Source organism: Hemibagrus wyckioides, linkage group LG02 (genome assembly GCF_019097595.1).
Source record: "Hemibagrus wyckioides isolate EC202008001 linkage group LG02, SWU_Hwy_1.0, whole genome shotgun sequence".
In the NCBI taxonomy this organism is placed as follows: Eukaryota; Metazoa; Chordata; class Actinopteri; order Siluriformes; family Bagridae; genus Hemibagrus; species Hemibagrus wyckioides.
Genome location: NC_080711.1, coordinates 13,932,096 through 13,955,241, shown reverse-complemented (window position 1 = coordinate 13,955,241; position 23,146 = coordinate 13,932,096). Strand labels below are relative to the sequence as shown.

The 23,146-nt window shown below is 38.3% G+C and overlaps 1 protein-coding gene across 1 annotated transcript in view; it reads left to right on the top strand.

Moving 5' to 3' along the window:
• Nucleotides 1–3,726: 3,726 nt before the first annotated feature.
• LOC131343014 (Na(+)/H(+) exchange regulatory cofactor NHE-RF2) overlaps nt 3,727–23,146 on the top strand; it is a 43,235-nt gene continuing 23,815 nt past the window's right edge. Inside the window, exons 1-2 of the mRNA XM_058374360.1 lie at nt 3,727–4,430; nt 6,395–6,646. Of these exons, the coding sequence (XP_058230343.1) occupies nt 4,224–4,430; nt 6,395–6,646 (459 nt within the window). The 5' untranslated portion in view covers nt 3,727–4,223. The remainder of the gene's footprint in view (nt 4,431–6,394; nt 6,647–23,146) is intronic.

Below are 23,146 nucleotides of genomic sequence, written 5' to 3'. Positions count from 1 at the left end.
TTCACATTGTGTATACATCAGAGCTTCTAAGTGGTTTTATAGCCAGAGACCCTTGTAAATGTAAAACAAATTCCATGGAGCCTCATGAACATCATTTTGTCTGTTTATCAGCTCCTTAGAGATTTTTGTGCTCCACTGATGATATATAACTAAGTGTTTCAGATTCAAGAAGACTACAGATCTTTTGGGTCTGTTTGTGGAATTTCTCCAACCCTGAAACACCTTTACAGCACCTCTGGATTTGGCCAGTAAAACACAGTAGAATTATGATTCCCCTTCCTTAACCAGGGTTAACATTACAATGCAGGAATGACATGATGAGCACACTCATAGAGAGCTCTCACTGAAGTGGTACGAATAGCTGTTCTACAACATCTATGGTAAGTGAACTGGCCCAAAATTTAGCTCACATGCCATTTGATTATTTTAACTATTTATAATTTTTATTATCTGGTGCCAGACCGATGGGTGGAGGCAAAAGCAACGACAAGCTTGGTTCACTGGGTTCAAGTTGGAGACATGGATGAAACCCTCCATCTGGAGAAGAGGAAGGTATGATCTTCAACCTGGCCAGGAAAAGTACAGGAAAAACTTGAATTGAAGCTCACACAAAGCATCATTTATAGTCTCCTTATTTCAGGTTTGTTGTACAGTATTGTTCCTAAAATGTACATAGTATCATTACAAAGCACCAAAAACAGACACAGAATAAACAAATCTCAACCAACCATGCACAAAGATTATAAGAGACATTTGACCTGGCTGAAAATGTTTTAATTTGACATATAAGGATATTGCTGTTGTCTTGATGTCTACACATTGTTGCTGTTGAGTCTGTAATAACCAGATACCCATGTTTATATACAATAAGCTAGCAGTGATTATGTGGTGTTTATGTGATGGCACACATTAAGAAAGTGCCTAAGTATGTTAAAACCTTTCGGTATAGATATACAGGAAGTAGGAGATATGCTGCAGTTTCTGACTTGAAGTTAAAAGTCAAAATTACAATTAATAAGTAATCAAAAAATAACAATTTTATTATTATTATTATTAATAATAATAATAATAATAATAATAGCAAGGAGAGCAGGAAGTGTACTACTACTAAAACTACTAATAGTGGGAAGAAGAAGAATTTTTAGAATCCTTATTTTAATATGATTTTATTTTTTTATTTATTTTATTTTTTTATTTTATTTTATTTATATTAATATTGCACTGTCAGTGCTGTGCATACTTTTGGGCAGTTTACCACCTGATATTGCCTTTATATAGCTTAAAAATACTTCTATAACTTTCAATATATGCCTATATCAATTTCAATAAAAATAAAAAAGAGAGAATAGATTGTAAAAAGACAAACGTTTTACACATATTTTTTAATCACATCTTTTTCACTGTGAAAGGTTGAACATCAAAATATTTTTGTTACCTAATGGACCTGGCACACATCATTTCTTTTGACTTACATATAACATACTTATAAGATTTACTTATAACATATTCCGACATCATAAATTACCAACATTACTTCATTGGTCCCATTCCTCTATCCCCTGTCAAGGTTACAGAGGTCCATAAGTTAAAATTGCAATTCCAAATTCATTAATAGATTTTCAATGGGATTTATGTCAGGATGGTGGCTAGGGCATGTAAGGCCTTGAGATATTTTAGCCAAATGTTTGGAGTCAGTGTTTTCTTGAAGCATGTGTCTTCTACTCAGATTCTTGGCCAGTGAGATTCAGTTCTTATCCTGTTACATCACTTCATGTGCAGATCAATTTTTCCATGCATGTTTCCTTTGATGACGTGTAATGCACAGTTTTGTTTGCAGAAAAGCAGCACTGTATCATGATGTTCCCACATTCCTACTTCACAGTGGCTATGGAAGATCAGACACAATTCTTTCTTCAAACATGACAAGCTGAATTATTCCTAGAGTTTGTTTTTTTGTTTCATCTAACCAGTGTATATTGTTCTGAAAGTGTTCAGATTTGTCTAAAAGCTTTTCTTCGTTTCTCTTCTTCTGTTGTAGCAGAGGAGTTTTGCGTGGGATGTAGGAATGGATATGATTAGGGTGCAGTTTATTGCTTATTGTTCTCTGTATAATTGTTATTCCTTCTACTTTCAGGTTGTCTTGTGGCTTTTTCTGAGCAACTGCTGCTTTCTGTCTTACGTTCCTTATCATTATATCATTTTTGCTATGACTCGACAGCTTTTTCCATACAAGTATTGTGTAATGATGTTGTCGCTGAGAACTACTGTATACGAAGCTCCTTTAACTTCACAATGATTGTTATTTCTTGTACAGTATGAAATCTTCCTAACTAAAGACAGCGTTGTTTATAATGGCACTGATTTGTCCAAGAACTATTTTCTATTTTTGCAGTATTTATGTCCAGACCTCTGTGTATTTTTATGTAACCTTTGTAGACATATATATATATATTTCCCCTTAATGAATGCTGTTTTTGAGAATGACAAAAGATCAGAGTTTGATTGGGAGCAAACTCTAACTCAGTTTCACTGATATCTACTATATTTTCTGATTTCAATTTTCTCTCAACTCTAGCAGGTTTTCCTGTTACTGGCTCACTGTCACAACACCTACACCTGATGTATATTTCATGTAAATCTGACTCATGACTATATATTGTGGTGAGCCAAGACACCCTTAATAATCTCCTCATCATGGCACCTGTTAGTGGGTGGGATATATTAGACAGCAAGTGAACATTTTGTCCTCAAAGTTGATGTGTTAGAAACAGAAAAAATGAGCAAGCGTAAGGATTTGAGCGAGATGACAAGGACCAAATAGTGATGGCTAGACGACTGGATCAGAGCATCTCCAAAACTGCAGTTCTTGTGGGTTGTTCCCGAGCTGCAGTGGTCAGTATCTATCAAAAGTGGTCCAAGGAAGGAACAGTGGTGAATGGATCATGGGCGGCCAAGGCTCATTGATGCACGTGGGGAGTGAAGGCTGGCCCGTGTGATCCGATCCAACAGACGAGCTACTGCTGCTCAAATTGCTGAAGAAGGTGTCAGAATACACAGTGCATGATGGGTCAGGGCTGTTTTAGAAGCAAAAAGGGGACCAACACCAATATTAGGCAAGTGGTCATAATGGTATGCCTGGTCAGTGTATGTTGAAGAAGTAAGGGGGAAAAGTGATAAAAGTGTACAAGGGGGGGTCAATGAAACAGAAGAATATGGTGGGATTTCTGGAAACGTTTAAAGAAGGTATATGTGAAAAGATAGCTGAAAAATTGGCACAAGAACACTTCTTGGAGCAGCAAATAAATCATTTCATTTGTTGAAAGACAAAGTTTCCTCTTGTTAGCGGATGTTAGCCAGTAGGCGGCAGCATCGCTTTGTGTTTACACTGTAACTCTCTTCATCCTTCAGTTGCCTGCCTTAAGACCTTTAATACCCCGTTGAATGTCTGTCACATGAATCTCATTTGTATTTTTTTTTTTTTCTCACGTCAATGTGGAATAAATATTTGCACTTTTTAAGAGACTCTCCAAGTTTATGCCTGGATATAAAAAGCGCCTGGACCATCTGTTGCTTTCTAAATAATACAACCAACACACATAAACAGCTTCTTTTTTAGAGGGGAAAAACATGCAAATTCAGTGTGTCTCCATCTTTCCAGAAAACTTCTGCAAGGGCGGTGCTGGCTTCCAGAAAGCGTGTGTCTAAAGACCCAGTGCCTTCGCAGGGGTTCTTTACTTTCACTAAAGTGTAGTGTGGGCTGTACACACGCGCGCGCGCGCACGCACGCACACAGTGATGGGAGACTTAACAGGGCATATCGCCTGTTGCTCTTGCTGTCAGGATGTTACACAGGGACCCTCCTGCTGCTTATCACTAAAGCTGACATACAACTGATAAACTTAGGCATTTCAGACGTTGCATTTGTTTCAGGTCTGGAGAAAAATCGCAAAGCAAAGCAAATGGACGGTGCACACGCGAATACGCACGGGCTTGCGCAATAAAATAAAGTGCTGTTTTGGATCTCAGCTTAATGAAAAGGACGACTGGACCCTTTTTTTATGTCATGCACTCTGTGAAGACTTAGCACCAGAATTCTGATATAAGGCAATGTGCTTTTTGTAGCGCGAGGCTTCTGGGATAAATGTCTTTTTTCTTTGGGATTAGTCTCCGGTTAAAACAGGCTATATTCGCGCGTGGACTTTTTGGATGCTGAAGCGAAAAGCATGGCGAGCGACCTGAAACCGCGGCTTTGCTGCATGACCAAAGGTGAGAATGGCTACGGGTTTCATTTGCATGGAGAGAAGGGGAAAACCGGCCAATACATCCGCAAAGTGGAGCCTGCGTCTCCAGCCGAGGCGTCAGGACTGCGCGCAGGGGACCGAGTGGTGGAGGTGAACGGGGAAAATGTGGAGAGAGAAACCCATCAGCAAGTAAGCAGCCCACACACACACACACACACCAGCTCATCTTAAAATTCGGTAACCCACTGAATAGCCTTCTAATTTTAATAGAATAATATAGTAAACCTCTTACCACATATTAACACATCATCTGAGATGTTGTATTGATATTTAATCATGTTGGCTGAACAAACTTATGAAAAAAGAGCATTATATTTATTTGATATGTTCTAGCAATAAAGATGTTGGAAAGTCAGCATGTTATACTTTTCCAGCGTCTTGCATTGAAGTTCAACAGGCGAGCAGCAGCTTATTCCCCCCAAAGCGCCTGCTAGTTGCCGTAAGACTCCGACTATACACGCACTTTCATTTCTAGCGTCTAATTTGACTTTGACCGTTGTGTACGAAAACAAAGCGCATGAAAAAGGGAAAACAACAAAACCTGGTGTGACAGAACAGTATGAGTTTCTAGAAGGATCTATTTAGAGAAACTTTTTTTCAAAATGCGATTACTTGACCTACTACTTTAAAAGTAGAGTTAAATAGAAATGATGTGAAGTGATTGTTTACTTTGTGTGGAAACTGTATAAAAGTTCACAATTTTTGAGTATTACAGCACACTTACTGTACATGCTTTTTCACTACACACAAAACCTTGTTTAAAATCCCACCAATGTCCCTTGATGTCACTACCTTTCTGGACTAATTTAAAAAAATATATCTCTTTTTAAGGTTATTAAAAATATACATAACTTTGCCAGCAATTGTTGGGTCATAGTGGACCTGTCCCAGGAACACTGGGCATAAGGCTGGAATCCACCTTGAATGGGACACCAGGCAGAGCTCAGAACACCATACACACATCTCAGCACACTATACACACATTCTAGGTGCAATTTAGAATAGCCAATCCATCTTGCAGCATGTTGGGAGGTGGGAGGTAACTGGAGACACAGACATGTGGAGAGCATGCACTGAAACTCCACACAGACAGTCACCGTAGGTCAAGAACGAACCGCAGGTCCTGGAGTTGGAGTGAGGGGGCAACACTACTCACTACACCAACATGGCACCAGTACTAAAATGTGTGAATATATAAACTTATGTTTGTGTGTGTGTGTTAGTACATAAATGCATTGACTTGAAAAATCACAATTAGCACATCAAGCATGCCCTTAGAGTTGGGCAACAATCTATATTTTGTAATATTATAATTATTTTATAAACATATTTACCAACTTATTCTGTGCTGCTGGTTTTTGTGGTATTGTTAGAAGTTTCTTGGCCAATCATATTTATCATGACACATATTGTATATTATAGAAAAGTCTTCATGCTTGGTGTGATACACATCCCAAATATGACCCTCCTGAATTAAGTTCAATTCCAAGCGCAAGATGTCCAGCTCAGATCAACATCGTTAATCACGCTAACTGCTGGTTCAGTAAAATGGTTCTGGATGTCTGGTTGTCTCAAGCTGGCACTTGAAAGCGCTGCATGTGTGTCTGTTCTTCATCAGTGGCTCAATATGACAATGAAATTTGAGGGTATGAATGGCATTCAGAGGCAGGCTACAGGACCAGTGCTTTGATGACGGTCCTATTTCAAGAGGCCTCTTCTAGAAATAATGCAGCTATAGTCGGAGGTGACTGCAATTATTGCAAAATTCTGGCCAATTTTTAGTACTGCGAAAAACAGTATTATATTCAAACGTAGGGTTTGTGCATATTTTAGCCGCCTTGTAATCTGATGTAGGAGAATGTTCTTTTGTTTATTCATTCATTCAGCTTCAGTAAGTGCTTTATCCTGGAAGGGTAAAGGAACACACACTCTGGAGAGGACACCAGTCCATCATGGGCTACTATTATGTTTCATAAATATATTAGTGTGTGCATTGCATCCTATTAAAACTGAGCAAAATTTGACAAAAATGCTTTTTTTTCTTATTGGATAGAGGTTAGTTTTGACGTTTCTATTGTTTCTGTGCTGCTTAGGTGGTTCAGAGGATCAAGGTGCTGGAGCATGAAACCAGGCTGCTGGTGGTGGACCGTGAGACGGATGAGTACCTGCGCAGTCTGCGCCTCACCTGCACAGAGGACATGGCTGTGCGAATCAATCCATCAGCCTCTTCCTCCTCCCCTCCATCGACCCCCAGCAAGCGGGAGAACAACTCCGTGTCCAAACTGCCAACCGGTCGTGAGATACCCAAACCCAGCAGGAGGTCCCCGTCACGGGCTACCAAAAAGGTGCACCTTTTATCTCTGTACAGAGTTACTTGTGTAGCTGTATTGTTGGGTGACTTGTTTGGTTTTTTTGTAAGTCCTTGTTTTCCTTCTGTTTTCCCTGGAAAATATGAGTTTAGTCTCTGGGGAGTATTATTTGGTTTCCAGCGCTTGTGTTGCGTAAATCATTGCGACAGTAAGGAAGAATCTTCTGCCTGAACTGATAGGCTGAAATTTCACTTGTTCCTGTCAATATTTATACAGCATTTCAAGCTCTTCCCAGTTAAAAGTAGTCTTCATGTTTAAATGCCTTGTTGACTGACCCATGCTGATATTTGACTATAGGTCACCTCTCGCAGGGAGCCAGAGATGCTTAATGATCTGACAAACACTTCTGACAGTGTTATAGATAGCTCCCATATCCTTCAATGTATTTTAATAGAAAATGTTTTGTGCAGTAATTACACTAAGATACAATTACATTTAACCACAGTTTGATTAGTAAAATGTTACCTAATCTGATGAAGAGATCATTTGACTTTCTGCATCCTGTCCAGGTTCAGAGGTTAACCACAGCAGAGGTGAAGACCTCTTGTGGGTCTTGGTTGACACTTTTACCTTTGGCACTACAAAAACTACAGACTTGTTATTTCTGATGAAAACATAGAGGTTGTCTTTCCACAACTCTGACTATACACTACACCTCTTTCTGTATCTGATCATTCTGTACGTGTCGATAAGCAATAAAGGAAATGTTTCTCTTTCTGTGTGAAGAAATCAGCTCTCATTTTAACTACGGTTATTAATTAACCTGTTTAATCTACAGTTGCTTTACGTACTCGTCTCTAACCACTGGGCTTTACATAGTTTGTTTTTCTTTGCAAAGGTGTGTGTCTGTTTACTAGGGAAAAGCACTGTGGGTCTGAAGGCGGTAGAGGGTTTGATATTGCTGATATAACAGATGCTTCAAATGTCCATAAATGACATCCCTTGTCCATCCTAAGCCAGCTATTAGATTATGAAGATGCACAGTACAGACCAAGGCTTATACATACTCTCTGAAATATAAAGGCAGTCGGATTGAGGAAAAAATATTACGTCTAGATTACATAAAAACATCATTATTAACAAAACGTGATTTGATTGCTTATTTAAATGTAGTCACTTAAAGCAAGCATGGTGGAATAGCACAGCGGTATTGCAGTGTGGCATCATGGGTTTGATTCTTAGCTCAGGTGTGAGCTGAGTGATTTTATTCAGAGCTTTGGTGGGAAAAAACACGTTCAATCATGTTGGCTGTACGAAAACTATTTATGTCGATGTTACTCAAATCAATCATATAGAAATGATGTCACCTCTTTTTTTTGCTATTGAGGTTTATCCCCAGTTTTACATATGAGATGTTTATATATATAAATATATAAAAATACATATAAGATTGAGGAGAGATGAGCGGACATTATCTTTAACAATGATGATGAAGTTTGGTAAGGAGGAATCGGAGGATTGGTGCTTGTTAAAGTCTAAGCTTTTAGTTCCAAATACTCTTGGCTGAGAGGTAGGAACTGCATGCTGGGTTTTGTTGCTAAGCTGTAAAAAATCGTGAGTAGAAAAGAATTCAGTGAGGAATAGAAATGTAATTCCTCCATGTAAGGAACGTGATGTGTTAATGACAACAAAGGATCAGCAGTAGAGTGCTACTAATTTGAAGTGGATTATTTTTTCTATTGTTTTATTCCTATTTCTATTCCATAGAAATGTTTCAAAGATTACACATTTATTATAAATGTGTTATAACCTGATAGATATTGTATGTTGTATTTTTTTTTATAGTTATGTTTAATGTCGAGAAGCATCTGGGAAAATAGTAGTTCCTGTTCTCAGTTATGTTAGCGTAGCTGTAAACAGCCATTTTCCCCACTCATCTCTTTTTTCTTTCATTCTTGAAGCCAGTAAGAGAAAAAAAATGCAGTTTGTCAGGATTTAGAGAAACCAAAACGCTGTCTGTGCTGTGTCAGAAAACCTCAAGTTACAGGTTTACTTCTGGCATTTACAAAGCACTGATGCTGGAGACTCTAATCTAATTCTGATTCTTTGTTTACTTTACTTAACTAGCTGAATTAAGACATAAAACTGTCACAATTTTCACATAAAATCTTTCCATACAGTTAATGTCAATTAACCTTGCCACAAAGCCACATCAAATAGAATTCGAGCCGCAGTTTACATCTCTTGTGTCTTCTTGCGCTGACAGTTAGCAATTATGTTGCAGTTAGCAATTTAGCTGTGATTTTGTGGCTAGAAACCGGAACCATTTCCTCCGTTTTCAGCTTTAAGTGTCGTGGTTTAAGAGTTAGCTGTCTTTTTAAAGCCAACCTGCTCAATTTGGTTATAAACAGCTAGCTAACTATCTAATGGCCTCTTTATTATGCATTTACAGTAATTACAGTAAATTTACAAGAAGTATTATGTAAATCCTCATGTCTAGAGACAGCTAAAATTAGCACATCCTTCATTTTGGATCTTCTGTGATAATATGAAGGACCCACCACTTCAGTACTTACACAGCCAAAACAACCCAACATTTTGCCAGAGAGAACGGATTAGCAAGACAAATGCAGCCAAGTCAAATCCTGGAATACTTCACATGGATTTGGTGAGCAGCGGGAAGGACTTGCTGACCTTTTATTTAGACCAGAACTACAACACTTTTTGTCCCATAGAAACCAGTAAGCATGCTCTGTCTTGGTATCATTAAGGGTCTTTGAATTCGACTATGAAATATATTTACAGTCTTGTTATGTGATTGATTATAGGTGCATCCCAAACCATATACTTATGCACAATTCTGCTCCATGTTATAGTGCAAATAGTGTAAAGAAGTGCACTTGGATGATGCAGTTGTGCTTACGTGGAGGAAGAGGGGCGGAGCTACCGTGTTCTGACCCTGGATGAGAAACAATTTTTAAAGATGGCCGACAATACTGTGATTTGTTTTTTTAACATTTTAAGATTCACAGTATTTTGCTAAAGCTAGAGGCGTCGCATTACATGCACTTGACGTCATTTGCCATCGTCTGCTTATATTTCCGATTAGTGATAAAAGCATTGATGTTCTATTCATACACTAGAGGGCATAGGGCAAGTGCATAGTGTGTAATAAGTCATTCGGGACACAATTTATGCCTTTAGACAATGTTAGCCATGAATATTAGAATTTTGTGCTGAGGCTAATATACAGTAGCTGTTGTGCGATTGTAGTTGTGTGTAAACTTTGTTTTTCTGTGTCTATAACATACCTTCTGTACAGATGGGAAAATATGTGCATTTTAGTGGGGTGAAAATGTATTTTCTAATGCTCAGGGCCCCTTGATTCTTAGAAGAGGAGAGCATTGGGAGGGATAAAAAGTAAAGTATTTTCATCTGAAGTAATACATGAAGCCAAGATGCATGTCGTCTCACAGCGTGTATTAGAGCTATAGTTAGTTCTACTTGAGCCAGTGGTTATAAACAGTTGTAAGGCACAGCAGAGATCCCAGTCCAGCTGTAACAAAACGACAAATAATGGACATCAGTAAAAGACTTGCTTTTTACTGGATACTGTATCATCTAGCATCATGTACATTTGTCCTTCTGAACTCACATATCGCATTGTTAGCTCTTTACGCTACACTGAATTGTTGTAGTTGGGTTTCAATAAATGCCCCATTTCAGCATAAAGGAAGTCATAGAGGAAAACGAGGCCATGGTGAATTGCTCGGATGACGGTCTCTTGTCTCGTTGGACAAAGTTATTAGGAATATCTTGTGGAAGTCGAGCCGAGCCCCCTCCGTTTGGGTCTTTGTGTCTCTTTGAAGAACATCAGTCTCATCCTGTGAGCATTGGCTCTGTTCCACCTTTTACAGACATTTGAAGGCTTTTACAGAGTGAAAAACGACATCCGCAGCAGGGATTCAGAGCCACTCAAGTGGGATTTATTGGTCTATCCCAATATTACCGCAGGATAAATTTTAAAAGAGCTATCATGATGCACGATATTATGTTAAAAAAGTATGCTGGACTGATCGTTGCCATGGTAGCTCGACTCCTTAGGTTACCAAGCATTCCAGGACTTCCTGTCTCAGAGAGGGACTGGAGCTCGAGGCCCCAAAGTGCACACTAGTTCATGAATGTCACTGGGTCCAATGGAAGCTAACAAAACAACAGTGGCAGAGCTGATTGGGAGTGTGTGTGTATGTGTGTGTGTGTGTGTGTGTGCATGCACACGCACGCTCCCTGTGGCCTCGTGTCTGGTTTGCCTGTCAGAAAGGGAGAATAGATATACGACACCACCATTCCACTGCGCCTCTGTTTTTATGGCGCAGTGTTATTTCCTTTCTGCCGCATTCTTTCTCTGTTTATTCCCCTGCTGATTTGAGAGTGAGTTTATTGAACGGGAAAGCATGCTCCATGTTTAGAAAAACTTGAAGATGCTCGTTTTTTGTTGAATGTTTACAATTAAACCTAGAACTAGATCATGAGATGACATTTTGATCATTTTGGTTATACTACTAGTGGAGAAATGCATATGACAAAAAAGCAATATGAAAATGTATGTGTCATTTTTGGTTAAAGTATAAGAGCAGCGGGAATTGTTGCTGCTTAATGCTCAGGGGTCCATGGTTTGATCCGGAGCTTGATATATCTTTTTTACCAACTTTACAAACAATTATACTGATAGGTGGACTGAACACCTGAATTGCTCCTGGGTGTAAACGAGTGTGTGAATGTTTTTTAAGATGAGCTGGGTTGTGTGTGTGTGTGTGTATGTGTGTGTGTGGTGTCCTGTGATGGATCAGTGTCCTGTTCAGGGTGTGTTCCCTCCTCTCGTTCAGCGTTAGAGAGACAAACTCCAGATCCACTGTGAGAAAAAGCTTACTGAAGATGAACGAACATACTTTTTTTTTTTTCTGTAACAGTAAAACATGTAAGCTTCACTTGATCTGGAATCTGTTGCTACGTAAAGTTTCCCAGCCCAACATTATAATTCCAGTGATTATAATTGATCTTTCATCGGTTGTCAGTTTCTGAGCACAGGACTGCTGGTGGGTGGATGTGGTATCATCATTGAGGGGTTTCAAAATCCAAAAGCACTTACTGAACTACTATAATCCCAGCCCCGTAACACTACTCTACTGTACTCATTTCCTGCCATTACCACATCAATGCATCGAGCTCCAATCAACACTGTAAAACTGCTATTATATTTAAATTGTGTAATCTAAAACAATTCCTTATTATATATCATCAAGCATGGAGTCTTCTGGGGAAATGAGCGAAATATTGCTTCTTTTGAAGATTTCATAAAGTATATTATATTTTTGTTATCCAATGTTGCATAGCGAGAGATTGCAAGAGTAGTATCCTTTACAGATCACGTTTCATGTGAAGGCAGCAGATAATCGGTGAACATTTTAGTTGTGCCATTGTTATTATTGTTTGTATCATCTTACACAGCTGGGTACACGAAGCTGTTTGTCTTGTACTGTATATTCACTGATGTGCCTCGGTTAAGGGAGGCTTTTTAAGACAGTGACACAATTTTTTACAGTAATGGTAAAGTGCTGCAGGGATAACACATTTTTGGAGGACAACCCAGACGTTAATATCATTCTGCTTCTTTTGACAAAAAGCCAACAGGATTTTTCCACTGTCTTTTGGATTTACTGCAGAAAATAAATTCTGTGTTCAAAAAAATGTATCATGTACCCTTTCATGAATTTTGAAGTAGAAGTAAAACAGTGGGGCTGTAAATGAACTATGACACTTCAATGACACATGGCTTTCAGTCTTCAATGTTCAAGTTTCAATGTTCACTGATAAGGATGCACTGTGCTCTTTTGTTAAGTAATCCGAATTGGAATAGTCTGCAAGAGCACAAGCGTAAACACAACAAGGCTGTAGTACATGTGTTTTCCTTGGGGTGTGATGACATTCCTTACAACCTCTGTAGTCCTATTTAGCCTCTTGTTAGCAACCACCTTTTTCAAGACATACAGTGTATCACTGATGTGTTATGTCATAGAACATAACCGCATTGAGAATATACCGCATTAACCACAGACCTGTTTACAGGCATTTAACCCAAAACCCATTTAAAAAAAACAGTGACTTCGGGATGATGGGACAGGAAGTGGAAAAACGCTTACTTGTTTCCAGGTTTTAAGACTCTTTTAAGGCTTTTACAATTTCTGCACCAGTTTAAAAGTATTTTTTTCAACTCTTAGGCAGTCTACAGAAAATAATGTATTTTGCCATGTGCAATGTACATCAAATGCCCTCTTCATCTTGTAGTAAGCAGTCTACATTTATTAATAAAAAATGCCAGACTTAAGTGCAGGACTGTGAGACTACTATGAATGTGATGTTCTCATTTATTACAGCTTACTAATCTATAAAATCTCTATGTGAAATTGATGTGATTGTCTCAGGTGAGGGTGAACTAGGTACATCCTGTGAATTGCTTGCATACCCTGAACTGAAGTTGACCCCATGCTTGAAGTGTTTGAGGAGGTGTATTCTCAACAACACTCTTTCTGTTCTAAGCCTGGCCAGCGTCTCAGTCTTCTCTCCTCTTCCTGGCTGAATTCAGCATGGCCTGGTGCTGCTTTACCCCCTGAGTCTCTGTTGGAGTGTTGAGTGTCACTTTCTCACCACATGGAACAGCGTAGTCCATTATTTTCTGCCTGTCACATGACACGTAAAATGGCACGTCTCACACACACACGCTGTTCTGGGCAGCAGGTGCTTTCCCCACATTAGCTTATCACTGATTATTTAGGCTTCCGTACTGCAGCAGGTGGAGGAGGGCTGATCTATTACATCAGCAACGAGCACAGGACATCAAGATCATACTCGGTCAGAGAGACATACACTTTTATCCAAAAGAACATTTAAGTGATACGGAATTTAATCCTAAAAACTAGGTTAAAAAGAACAAGAGAGATACAAATGCCTTAAGAATGTGCACCAGTTGAACAGCAACAAATGCAAAAGAAAGAATGGACACAAGTCACTAACCAAAACTAACCAAATCAATAGTATAGCAACAGGGAACACATCTAGTTAAACATGAACATACTTGGAGGCTGTTTTCATCAGTATTCAGGGTTTTTTGAAGAGCTGAAGCTCAAATGTCTTGAGAAATCTACCTGAGCATGAAGTACATTATGTATGCATGCCTAGCCAATGAATAAACCTTCATTTGTCACATAATTCAATACACAGTGAAATTCTTTTCTTTTTGCATATCTCAGCTTGGATACAACTATTGATAGATTTTGTTCATCCTAATAACAAGAAATAACAATAAGTTCGAGTTTTTTTCCTTTCATGACCTTCAGTCTGCCTTCTGAGTCTCAATTCAGTTCAGTTTTATTTGTATTGTTGGAAATCTGCTTTACAGGACTATAAAAATTCTGAATAATTTAACTAATATTTTTGCCTAATGAACAAGCCAGAGGTATCAGTGGCAAGGAAAAACTCCCTGAGATAAAGTCCTCATCTGGATGACTCTGGATAGTGTGATTGTAATAATTTCCTTTCTATAACAGTTGTGTAACCAGGAGCATTTGAAGAATTGATGAGTATGATCATCAGCGTGATTTCTGAATTTATTATAGTTAGCAGGTGAAGGAGCAGTTAGCAACTTAAATTCTTTCCTGCCGAAGCCTTCAAATGTTCAGTGACACAATTGTATGTAATTTTAGTGTTTCTGAATAGACACTGTTACATGTTATTAATATCGTTAATATTTATTACAGGTCTGAATATCAGAATAACATTCTAATAATATCAGTAATATTGATAATGTCGATTATTTTGAAAAATCAGGCATCAGAACATGAATTTGACCACTAATTCATTCTGATATTTGATGAAGCTTTATTATATTCCAGATAAGGAGAAAATCAGTGTTGTAAGAAATATATTGGGAAGCTCCCTAGAACAGAATGTGCAGTGTTGGAGACCTGGATGAATACTGAAACATTACGGTCAGTTTTTGACAGTTTTGTCTGAGACGAGGTGCTGAAATGAGGTGGCCTTTTGTGCTTTCTTTCCAAGCAGAGCACAGTACTGCTGCTACTACATAAAAGAATGAGGTGCAAAGGCCAAAACTGAGAGTGACTTGTTTGACAAGCATTAGGACACTTCAAAATCAACGGCATAGCTGAATTTCTCACTCAGTAGGAGGAAGTGTGGAGTAACACTGACAGGAACTCGTCCAATACACTGGAGGCATCGCTATCTGACAGGATTGACTCTGTAATTAAGGTGAAGAGTGAAGAGAGGCTTAAGCAAGTAAAAGGAAAGAAGTGAGACAGTATGCACCGTGATTCCGAGGGAACAATATTTTGCATTACGCCTGCACAGTAACGGCGACAATGATAGTTATTTTGTTCAGCACTAAAAGTACAATTCTAACCACATTTCTTCAAGCATTTTAGGAATAGTTGCAGTCGCATCAATATAAAGCCATAGAATCTTTTTTATTTACACATGATATAAGCAGTTACACCACATGACAGAATCAAGAGGTGTGTATTATTCTGTATAACAGAATTAATTAATTAATTAACATAATTCTGGCTGTAACATAAATGATAGCTCATGCACCGGGTTGGAAATGCAAGATGATCCAAGCCTAGTAGTAAACTAAATGAGCTTAAAGGTATAACCATTAATATGGTGAAATTCCGAGTCTCGGAAGTTTGTACTAGTTGGTAAGTTTTCCGACACAGGGGAATCTTCAGCATAGAGCAGTTTCTGGTTCTTTGTAACAAGAGAAGCTGCATTTTTTGCCTTGAAGAAAGATGAAATGAGGACCTGGTAGGAGAAGGACTGTTTAGTCGGTATCTGATGTATTGTAAGTGATAACTTGTCTCATGTACGTTCCACAGATGTGAATGTCAAAAAGCGTCAAAACTGTCAAAAAGCGTGACGTGTTGTTTATTAAACTGAGCTAAAATCGTTGGCAAATCACTGTTGTGTAAGAGGAATGCATTTTGGTTAGAAAATAAACAGCTTCATGCTTAACAGGGATTATTTTCTTATAAGTTCTATCGTTTATTTGTTTTGTTTATGTTATGGCTTTGATTAGTCAGAAGGTGTTGATTCATTTTCTATAACAGCACAGCTTTGACATCGCTGCCACTGTCTACATTCCGACATTCTGTAATTGCATAAGAAGAAATATTGGGTTGTTGTGACAGAAACTCTGTGTGCAGTCCTTGATTTTAGAGCATTGTAAATATCCATGTCTTAGGGATCCTTTGTAAGATTTGGTTTCAGTCTATATGAATGTACTCATGTTTTATTTAGATGTGAGAATGCAGGCTTGTTAGCATCAAAGTTCGAATCGAAATGAGGAGAAAATAAAAGCGAAAACGGGAGAAAGGCAGAGCTCAGAAGAAAAGGAAGAAATAAAGAGAAGATGAGAACTAGTCATGTCTCCCGGCTTCCTAGTTGCATTGCAGTTGATTTGATTTGATTTGTTCGATGTGGACTGGATGTTTAGATTGTTGTGGCAGCATCTCTTTCCACTGGCAACAATTCTTTCTTTGTTGAAGCTTGATTTTTTTTCCCCCAGCTGGTCCAGCTGTCATTTTTGTGCACTACCTTGTTTGCTCTGCCTCTGATCTTTCTCTCTTTTTGTTCTCTGCTGAAATAGGCTGAAGAGTATTGCACCACAGGAAAAGTTTGTAGTATATGTAGACTGTTGTGGAGGGTTGTATAATCTAAAGATCACTGCAATGAAAGCTGGGGTCATGTGCATCAAACATCAGAAAGGAAAAGGCTGACCCAGGGTCAGTTTTCATCTTATCCCAATGATGAACAGCACTTTTTTGTCTCCTCTCCTCTCCACAATCCAAATACACAGTTGTGGATCTTTGCAGTCAAAAGAAAATATGTTGTGTTTGTATGAACAGCAGTGAGCAGAACTTCGTTTGTGCAGGTCAACAAATAAAAGATCTTTGTTGTCTTAAGGAGTCAGCATGAGAGGTTGTGATGGAGCAGCCAAAGAGCTGCTACGGATTCCTGAGTTTGACAAACTGTCATGCACTCCTGACACTGATGTCATTAGGGAAAAATGGCATGTGATCGGCAGCTTCGATTTCGGTGAACATCTGATCAACAACTTTTACTTAACCCTTCTTTTTAACAGAAATCAACTTATTGGACATTTTCAATCAGTGTAAGCAAATGAATTATTTCATTGCAGCAAGTCTAAAATTAGTTGGCTTTCAGTGCGAGATGTTTTTCCCTCTGTTTGGTGTAAACCTACACAGAATTGTAGTGGTTGAAGATAACACCTTTGAATTTTAGATGCTTATGAATAAGCACTCTGGGTATCTAAGTGAGCAGAAATGAGTTTAATATCACAATTTACTTTGAAAATATAAACATGGATTTGTGGGTTTATTTTTTGGAACTTTTCTATGAAAACATTGCTGCTGGTTGGTTTGAAAGACTAAAGATTTTTCATGAGTCATAAATCACCACTGTGGAGTGTGACATGACAAAGAAATTCAATTCCCCAAAAAGGCACGAATTCCATTTTCTGTCCTCTGGTACAAGGAGTTAAATCTCCGTCTCAGGACAGCTTGTAGAAAGTCATAAGACATTAGCCTAAAATATTCTTCTGTTGCGATTGGACAGAATACTCACAATATTAACACACACTTCGACCCCTTATGATCTCAGAATACAGCCTAGTCTCTGACCTTTGTTCTGAATTGAAACTGAATTCACTATCAAAGTATATTATCATTTTTAATGAAGTTAAAGTTTCTAATGTAGCACAATGTGTTTGTTGCCTTGACAAACATGGTAGACATGTGCAACCAGTCAATTTCCTAAAGGATTATATAGATTTTCTTTGCTGTTTACTATGTATTGTGGAAGATTCACTTAAAAAAATCCACCATCCAGCTAAACTGCCACACTTCCTAAATGCATAGCTAATAATATTATTAGGCCTTGCGCTCCTTAATCTGAACTTTTATATATTTTTTAGTTCTGGTTGATTTAATCATTTACTGAAATATTTAAAAAAAAAAAAAAAAGTAAAATCATGCTAAGCAAAAAGAAATATATATATATATTTTTTGTAGAACTAGTGCTAATGAAAGTGTGTGAGTGAACAGGGGTATAAGGGAGAGAATAAGAGAGAGAGAGAGAATATCTCTTAGATATGAATAAATCAAGTCCATATAAGGTTTTAGATTACTAGCATGAGTAATAAACCTAGAGGATAATGTATCAGTGAATCATCAGAGTATCTAGAGCAGATCTATCAACTGAGATTGACTATTCTGAAGCCAAAATAAAGTTGCAATTGCAAATTAGCTGGACAAGTTATGAGAAGTTATAGAGGTGCATGCTAATGTTTCAGTAGATTTATGTCAAATAACAAATCTGCATGTGCTATGGCTTTTAAACATTTTTGGTGGCTTTATAAGCTTTAATTATCTAGTGCCTGTATTGTCGGATTATATTGTTGCATGTATTTGGAAGAACTTTCCAGAAACCTGTCATGACAGATAAAGAGAATGGTGATGCATAGCTTCATGCTGGTATCATGTTTGTATGGCTAATCCTATCTCTTTTTCCCAGAGGCCAAAAAATGGAATTTGTGCCTGTTTTGGGGGTGTTCATGTTTAGCATTGAATTTCTTTCTACGTCACTGTCTACATCGGTGCTTAATGGCTCATGTGAAAGTAGACTTGAATAGACTCAGCTTTAAGGATTTCCAGTATTTCTGTTTGGATCTAACCAACTAGGGGCAGTATATATGAATTAAATTTGAATAACTTTTTTCCACACAAATGTTTCTACCTTCAAAGTAAATGATGATGATGATACCAAACTCATTTCTGCTGTCTGAGATGCCTCAAGTGCGTGTTCACAGCATCTAAAATTTGAAGCTGTTATCTTCAACCACTAAAATTCTGTGTAAGGTTACCTCCAACAGATGTAAAGACATCTCGCACTGAATGCCAACAGTGTCTTGGCTAATGTTATGTCAGACTTGAGACGATAAAATAATTCATTTTTTTATACTGATGTCATTTACCATTATGATGACAGAATGTACTAGTAAAAAGGGTTAAAGCATAACATTTAGATGCTACATTATATTGATATACACTGTATACACTATAAAAAGTGTTCATAATCAAATTTCTTAACTATTTGATTTTTAATGCAATTTTTATATTAAGTGTAGTCTGACTGATTCACATCTTACTCATTCTTCTCTTTTCCTGTCTCATTTCCTTTCCAAGTGTAGGCCTTCAAATCATTAGCTTTGCAAGTCATTTTTATGCTCACGCACACCCACACTTGACCCCTCTCACTTGCAAGCACACATCTGGTCCGCACCAAGAAGGACTGAGGAGGTGTTAGGAGCAAGGCCTATGAGAGAAGTGGAGCATTAACATGCAATTTGTTCTGAGAGAATATTCTCGAAATCTGGAGGCACATAGAGTGAGCTGAGTTCACACAGACTTGATGAATTCTCTTCAGGCTTAAGATTATAAAGTGTCATTATTCGCCACAGTTCACCTCCACACATCTGCGTAAACAAAGACGAGTGTTTGTGTTGAGGTCACTGAACCTGTCTTGGATCTGGACTCGTCCAACATAACCTCGTTGATGCTCAGAGCAACATCCAGACATGTTACCACCTACCGCTTACTAACCCACATGCACGCGCTGTTTAAATCTATTACATGTTATTGGTACGAAAGAACCTTTATGTAAGTTATAAAAGTAACACAGACCACATTTACAACCAAGGCTAATAATTAATGCTGTGTAAACACACAGTCTGTCAGTTCTCTCTATTAAACAATCGTGACAAGAACACATTAAGAAATCCATTATAATTAAACTACTATTTCCTTACTCCCAGTTAGTGTAGATAGTTTCAGTTACAAGCTATTGTAAAATGAATGGCTGGTTTATTTGCTAATCATTGCTTGACTAGCATAACTAGCAGAAACACAAGCTGGCCTTCTGGATCTAGCTGATTGCTCACTTGCTAACATCAGCATGCATTATATTGGTTAAAGTGGATTTATCTTTAAACAAATCTTAGGGTTAGTCTTGTTTTTTGGCAAACTATGAATAAAACATATGTGTCTATGGCGTCAGCCTCTTTTAGTCACAAATAGATTTGAACTGCTAAGCTATACCTGTTCATTTAGATTATTTTCCTACTACTGAACATTACCAATGGATCCTTATCCCGTATTTGTCTCTGAGAGGCAAAAGATATAAAGAACGACATTCTGGTTAACTGAATTTAGTTTCCATATGCTTTTTATTTTGTTTTCATAGCAAAATGCTGCTAGCTTCACTTCACTGTTAGCTCAAGTTGATAGGTGAACTCCTCGAGGTCTGAGGTATTGAGTTGAGCAGATGACATTTAATAGCAGCGAAATAAGCTATATATTAAGAAATATATATATTTTAATTTGCCATTTGATTTGAAAGGTAACAGAAAAGGTAAAAGAAAAGTAAAAGCAACAGTTAAATAGTTGTTTTGTTATGTTTAGCTCTGGTCAGCAATGTACTTCTGTGCTTTTATAGCCATGTCATAGTGTTATAGTCATGTGATAATGTTATGAAAAGGGTTTTTCAGTGCAGTTTGCGTCTGATGCACTAAAAAACAGAGGTTTGCTGTAGTTTGATTTTGAATCCAGAGCGAACCGTTTACTCAATTTTTTGTTTAGCCGGAGGTGAACACAGAAGGGACGAAAACCACTGGATTAAGGAAAAGTCAACAGTGAGGTTACAATCCTGTCATTCACCGTGACTAGTTAATATAAGACATGAAAACCATAATGTCGATGAGGAACATATTGTGTATGAGAGAATCAGGCTCCAAAGGACATGAGTTTTCAAGCATGGTTAAGAGTCATATCGTGCTAAGCGTTCATGGAGCTTGAATAATTTCTTACATATTACTTGTGTGGCTATGTCTGTTGTTGTTGTTGTTGTTGTTCACAGCTTCATTGAATTTTTTTCTCCTCTTCCCATGTGTTTCCCATCTCAGCACTGGTTTGGGAAATATTAAGACGCCTGCTAATCAGGCTTTGTTTTTGTTTTTAATTCTTTTACAGTCTCTCTAGAACATTCATTGGCTTGGTGAGACAGCACTACATTACCTTTATGGTTTGCAGCTGGATTTCTATGTGTTGTGCATTAATGGGAGGAAGAAAGTCCTCAACAGATTCGGTTGTGTATATGAAGTCTGGAAATTTATATTTTTAGAATTCGTCTAGTTTCTACCTGTCAGACACAAGTCCATAAAAAAACATTAGAGCGATGCAGTATAGTACAAATGGCGTCTAAGTGTCTTCTCTTTGTTTGAGCATGTTTTTCAGACAACACAAACAGTACACAACACTCTGCATGCAGCTTCTCTACACCTCATTTAAATGCTCTTAAAGACTCGTTTCCTATTGTTGTTCTCCTGCCCCAGAACTGAAAGGCAGCTGTGTTGTGTCCAGATGTGCCTCTCAGCAGGGCATTTGTAGGGCAGTGCCTGAGGAGGCTCTCTGTTTGTGACTGGTGTGTATGTAGGAGGATGGACAGCAGGGGGGTTGGAAGAACACAGTTCAAGGCGCAGAGTGTGTGAGAAGGCAGGCATGCATCTCCCCCTTTTATCTCTGGCCACTTCGTTGACAGCCAGCGCTGGAGATGTCTTCCCCTCATTAACCCCCAGATTGACCATCTCATGCCGTCTCCTGCTTAACAATAGCCAGGCCTGGCTCCGATCAGACTTCGGGCCCAGGGGAGAAAATAGGATATGAGCTGCCCACTGGTTGCATTTTCAGTGCCAAACTTCAGTGTGTTGTATTTGCAGCTGGCTTAATACATACACTCTCAGCTCTTTTATTAAGAAAAGCAATTCTTCCATTTTTTCTTGGTTTTGTTTTACAAGTCAGAAAAGATCTAATAAGTCTCTGGGTTCAACATATGTGTTGTTCAGTATCATCATCATCATCATCATCATCATCATCACTGCTTGCCTGAGAATGAGCCATTGCAAACACTTGTAAATCTTCTCCAACACGGCCATGATGTAACCACGCAGGTCAAACGGCGTAGGCTTTATTCACACCAAGGGAGTCTTCACTGCCCACTCACTCTCTCTCTCTCTCTCCCTCGCTCTCACTCACTCAGATTGATACATGTTTAGCAAAATGACTTCCCACAATCATGCATGCTGAGATTTCTAACTCACTCCCAATCCACAATCTTCACGATCACTTCTCTGCCATCATTCATACACTCGCTCATTGCTTTTAATAAAATTCTGGTTGAGGATGGCGTCTGATATGCAGCCCACCTGTGAGCATGCAACACATGCAAAACCTCCATCTGCTGTGTTCACAACCCTGCATGCTCAAACTGTCTGCTATTTTCAGCCGAGCCTAGAGGAAAAAAAAAGTAACGTGCTCTGCAGATCTTCTATGTTCGTTTGATCGCTCGACATTTTGGAAACATATTTGATCCTAAATGCATATAGCCAGCTGTTCTGTCTCAGTTGGACCCTGCAAATTTGTGTGTGTGTGTGTGTGTGTATGTGTGTGTGTATGTGTGTGTGTTGAGAATTCTGGATAATTGATTCAGCATGCTTTTCGCGGCAGTCATGTGGCTTTGGAAAGTTTCTGGAAGTGTAATGCAATCTCACACTGTGTCAGGACTTGTACATGCATTTGTGTAAATTGATTTGTTGTGAATATAGCTTTTTTTTTCTTATTGTGGTGACAAACAGATGGAAGCAGAAGTATGTAGCACTACATACTATAAACATTCTGTATAAAGGATAGTAGTGACATGACCAAAAGCAACACATCGTATTATCACATATTCTGCAGAATATTAAAGGAAATCAAGGATCCAGGATTCAGTATCTATACATAACATACACGATGTATCACTCCCCTGTTCCTTAACCTTGACTTTTTCTCTCTCCAACGATCACATTTGGAGATTTTGCTGTATATTTTACCATATGAAACCAATACAGATTGCATAAACACATCGGTCACTGTAATAGGAACACCTGTACACCAGAATTCATGCAGTTATCTTATCAGCCAATCTTATCATGCTGCAACAGAGAAGTGCATAAAATCATGCAGGTCAAGAGCTTAAGTTTGCGGTTTCTCCTCAAACATCAGAATGAGGGAAAATGTGGGCTTGTTGACTTCTATGATTATATAGTGGTTGCCAGACAGAGTGGTTTAAGAAATTCAGACTTCCTGAGCTCTTGGGGTTGTCCTGTACAACAGCCTCTGAGGTTTATACAGAAAGGTGCGAAAAACAAACAAACAAACAGCAAAAAATATAGAAAACCCACAGTGGTCAATGGCTATGAATTTGCATGTAAAGTGCTATAGGGCAATGCAGCTCCCAAAGATACATTTGACTGCAAGTGTTTATTCATGTGTGGTTAAATCTGATCCA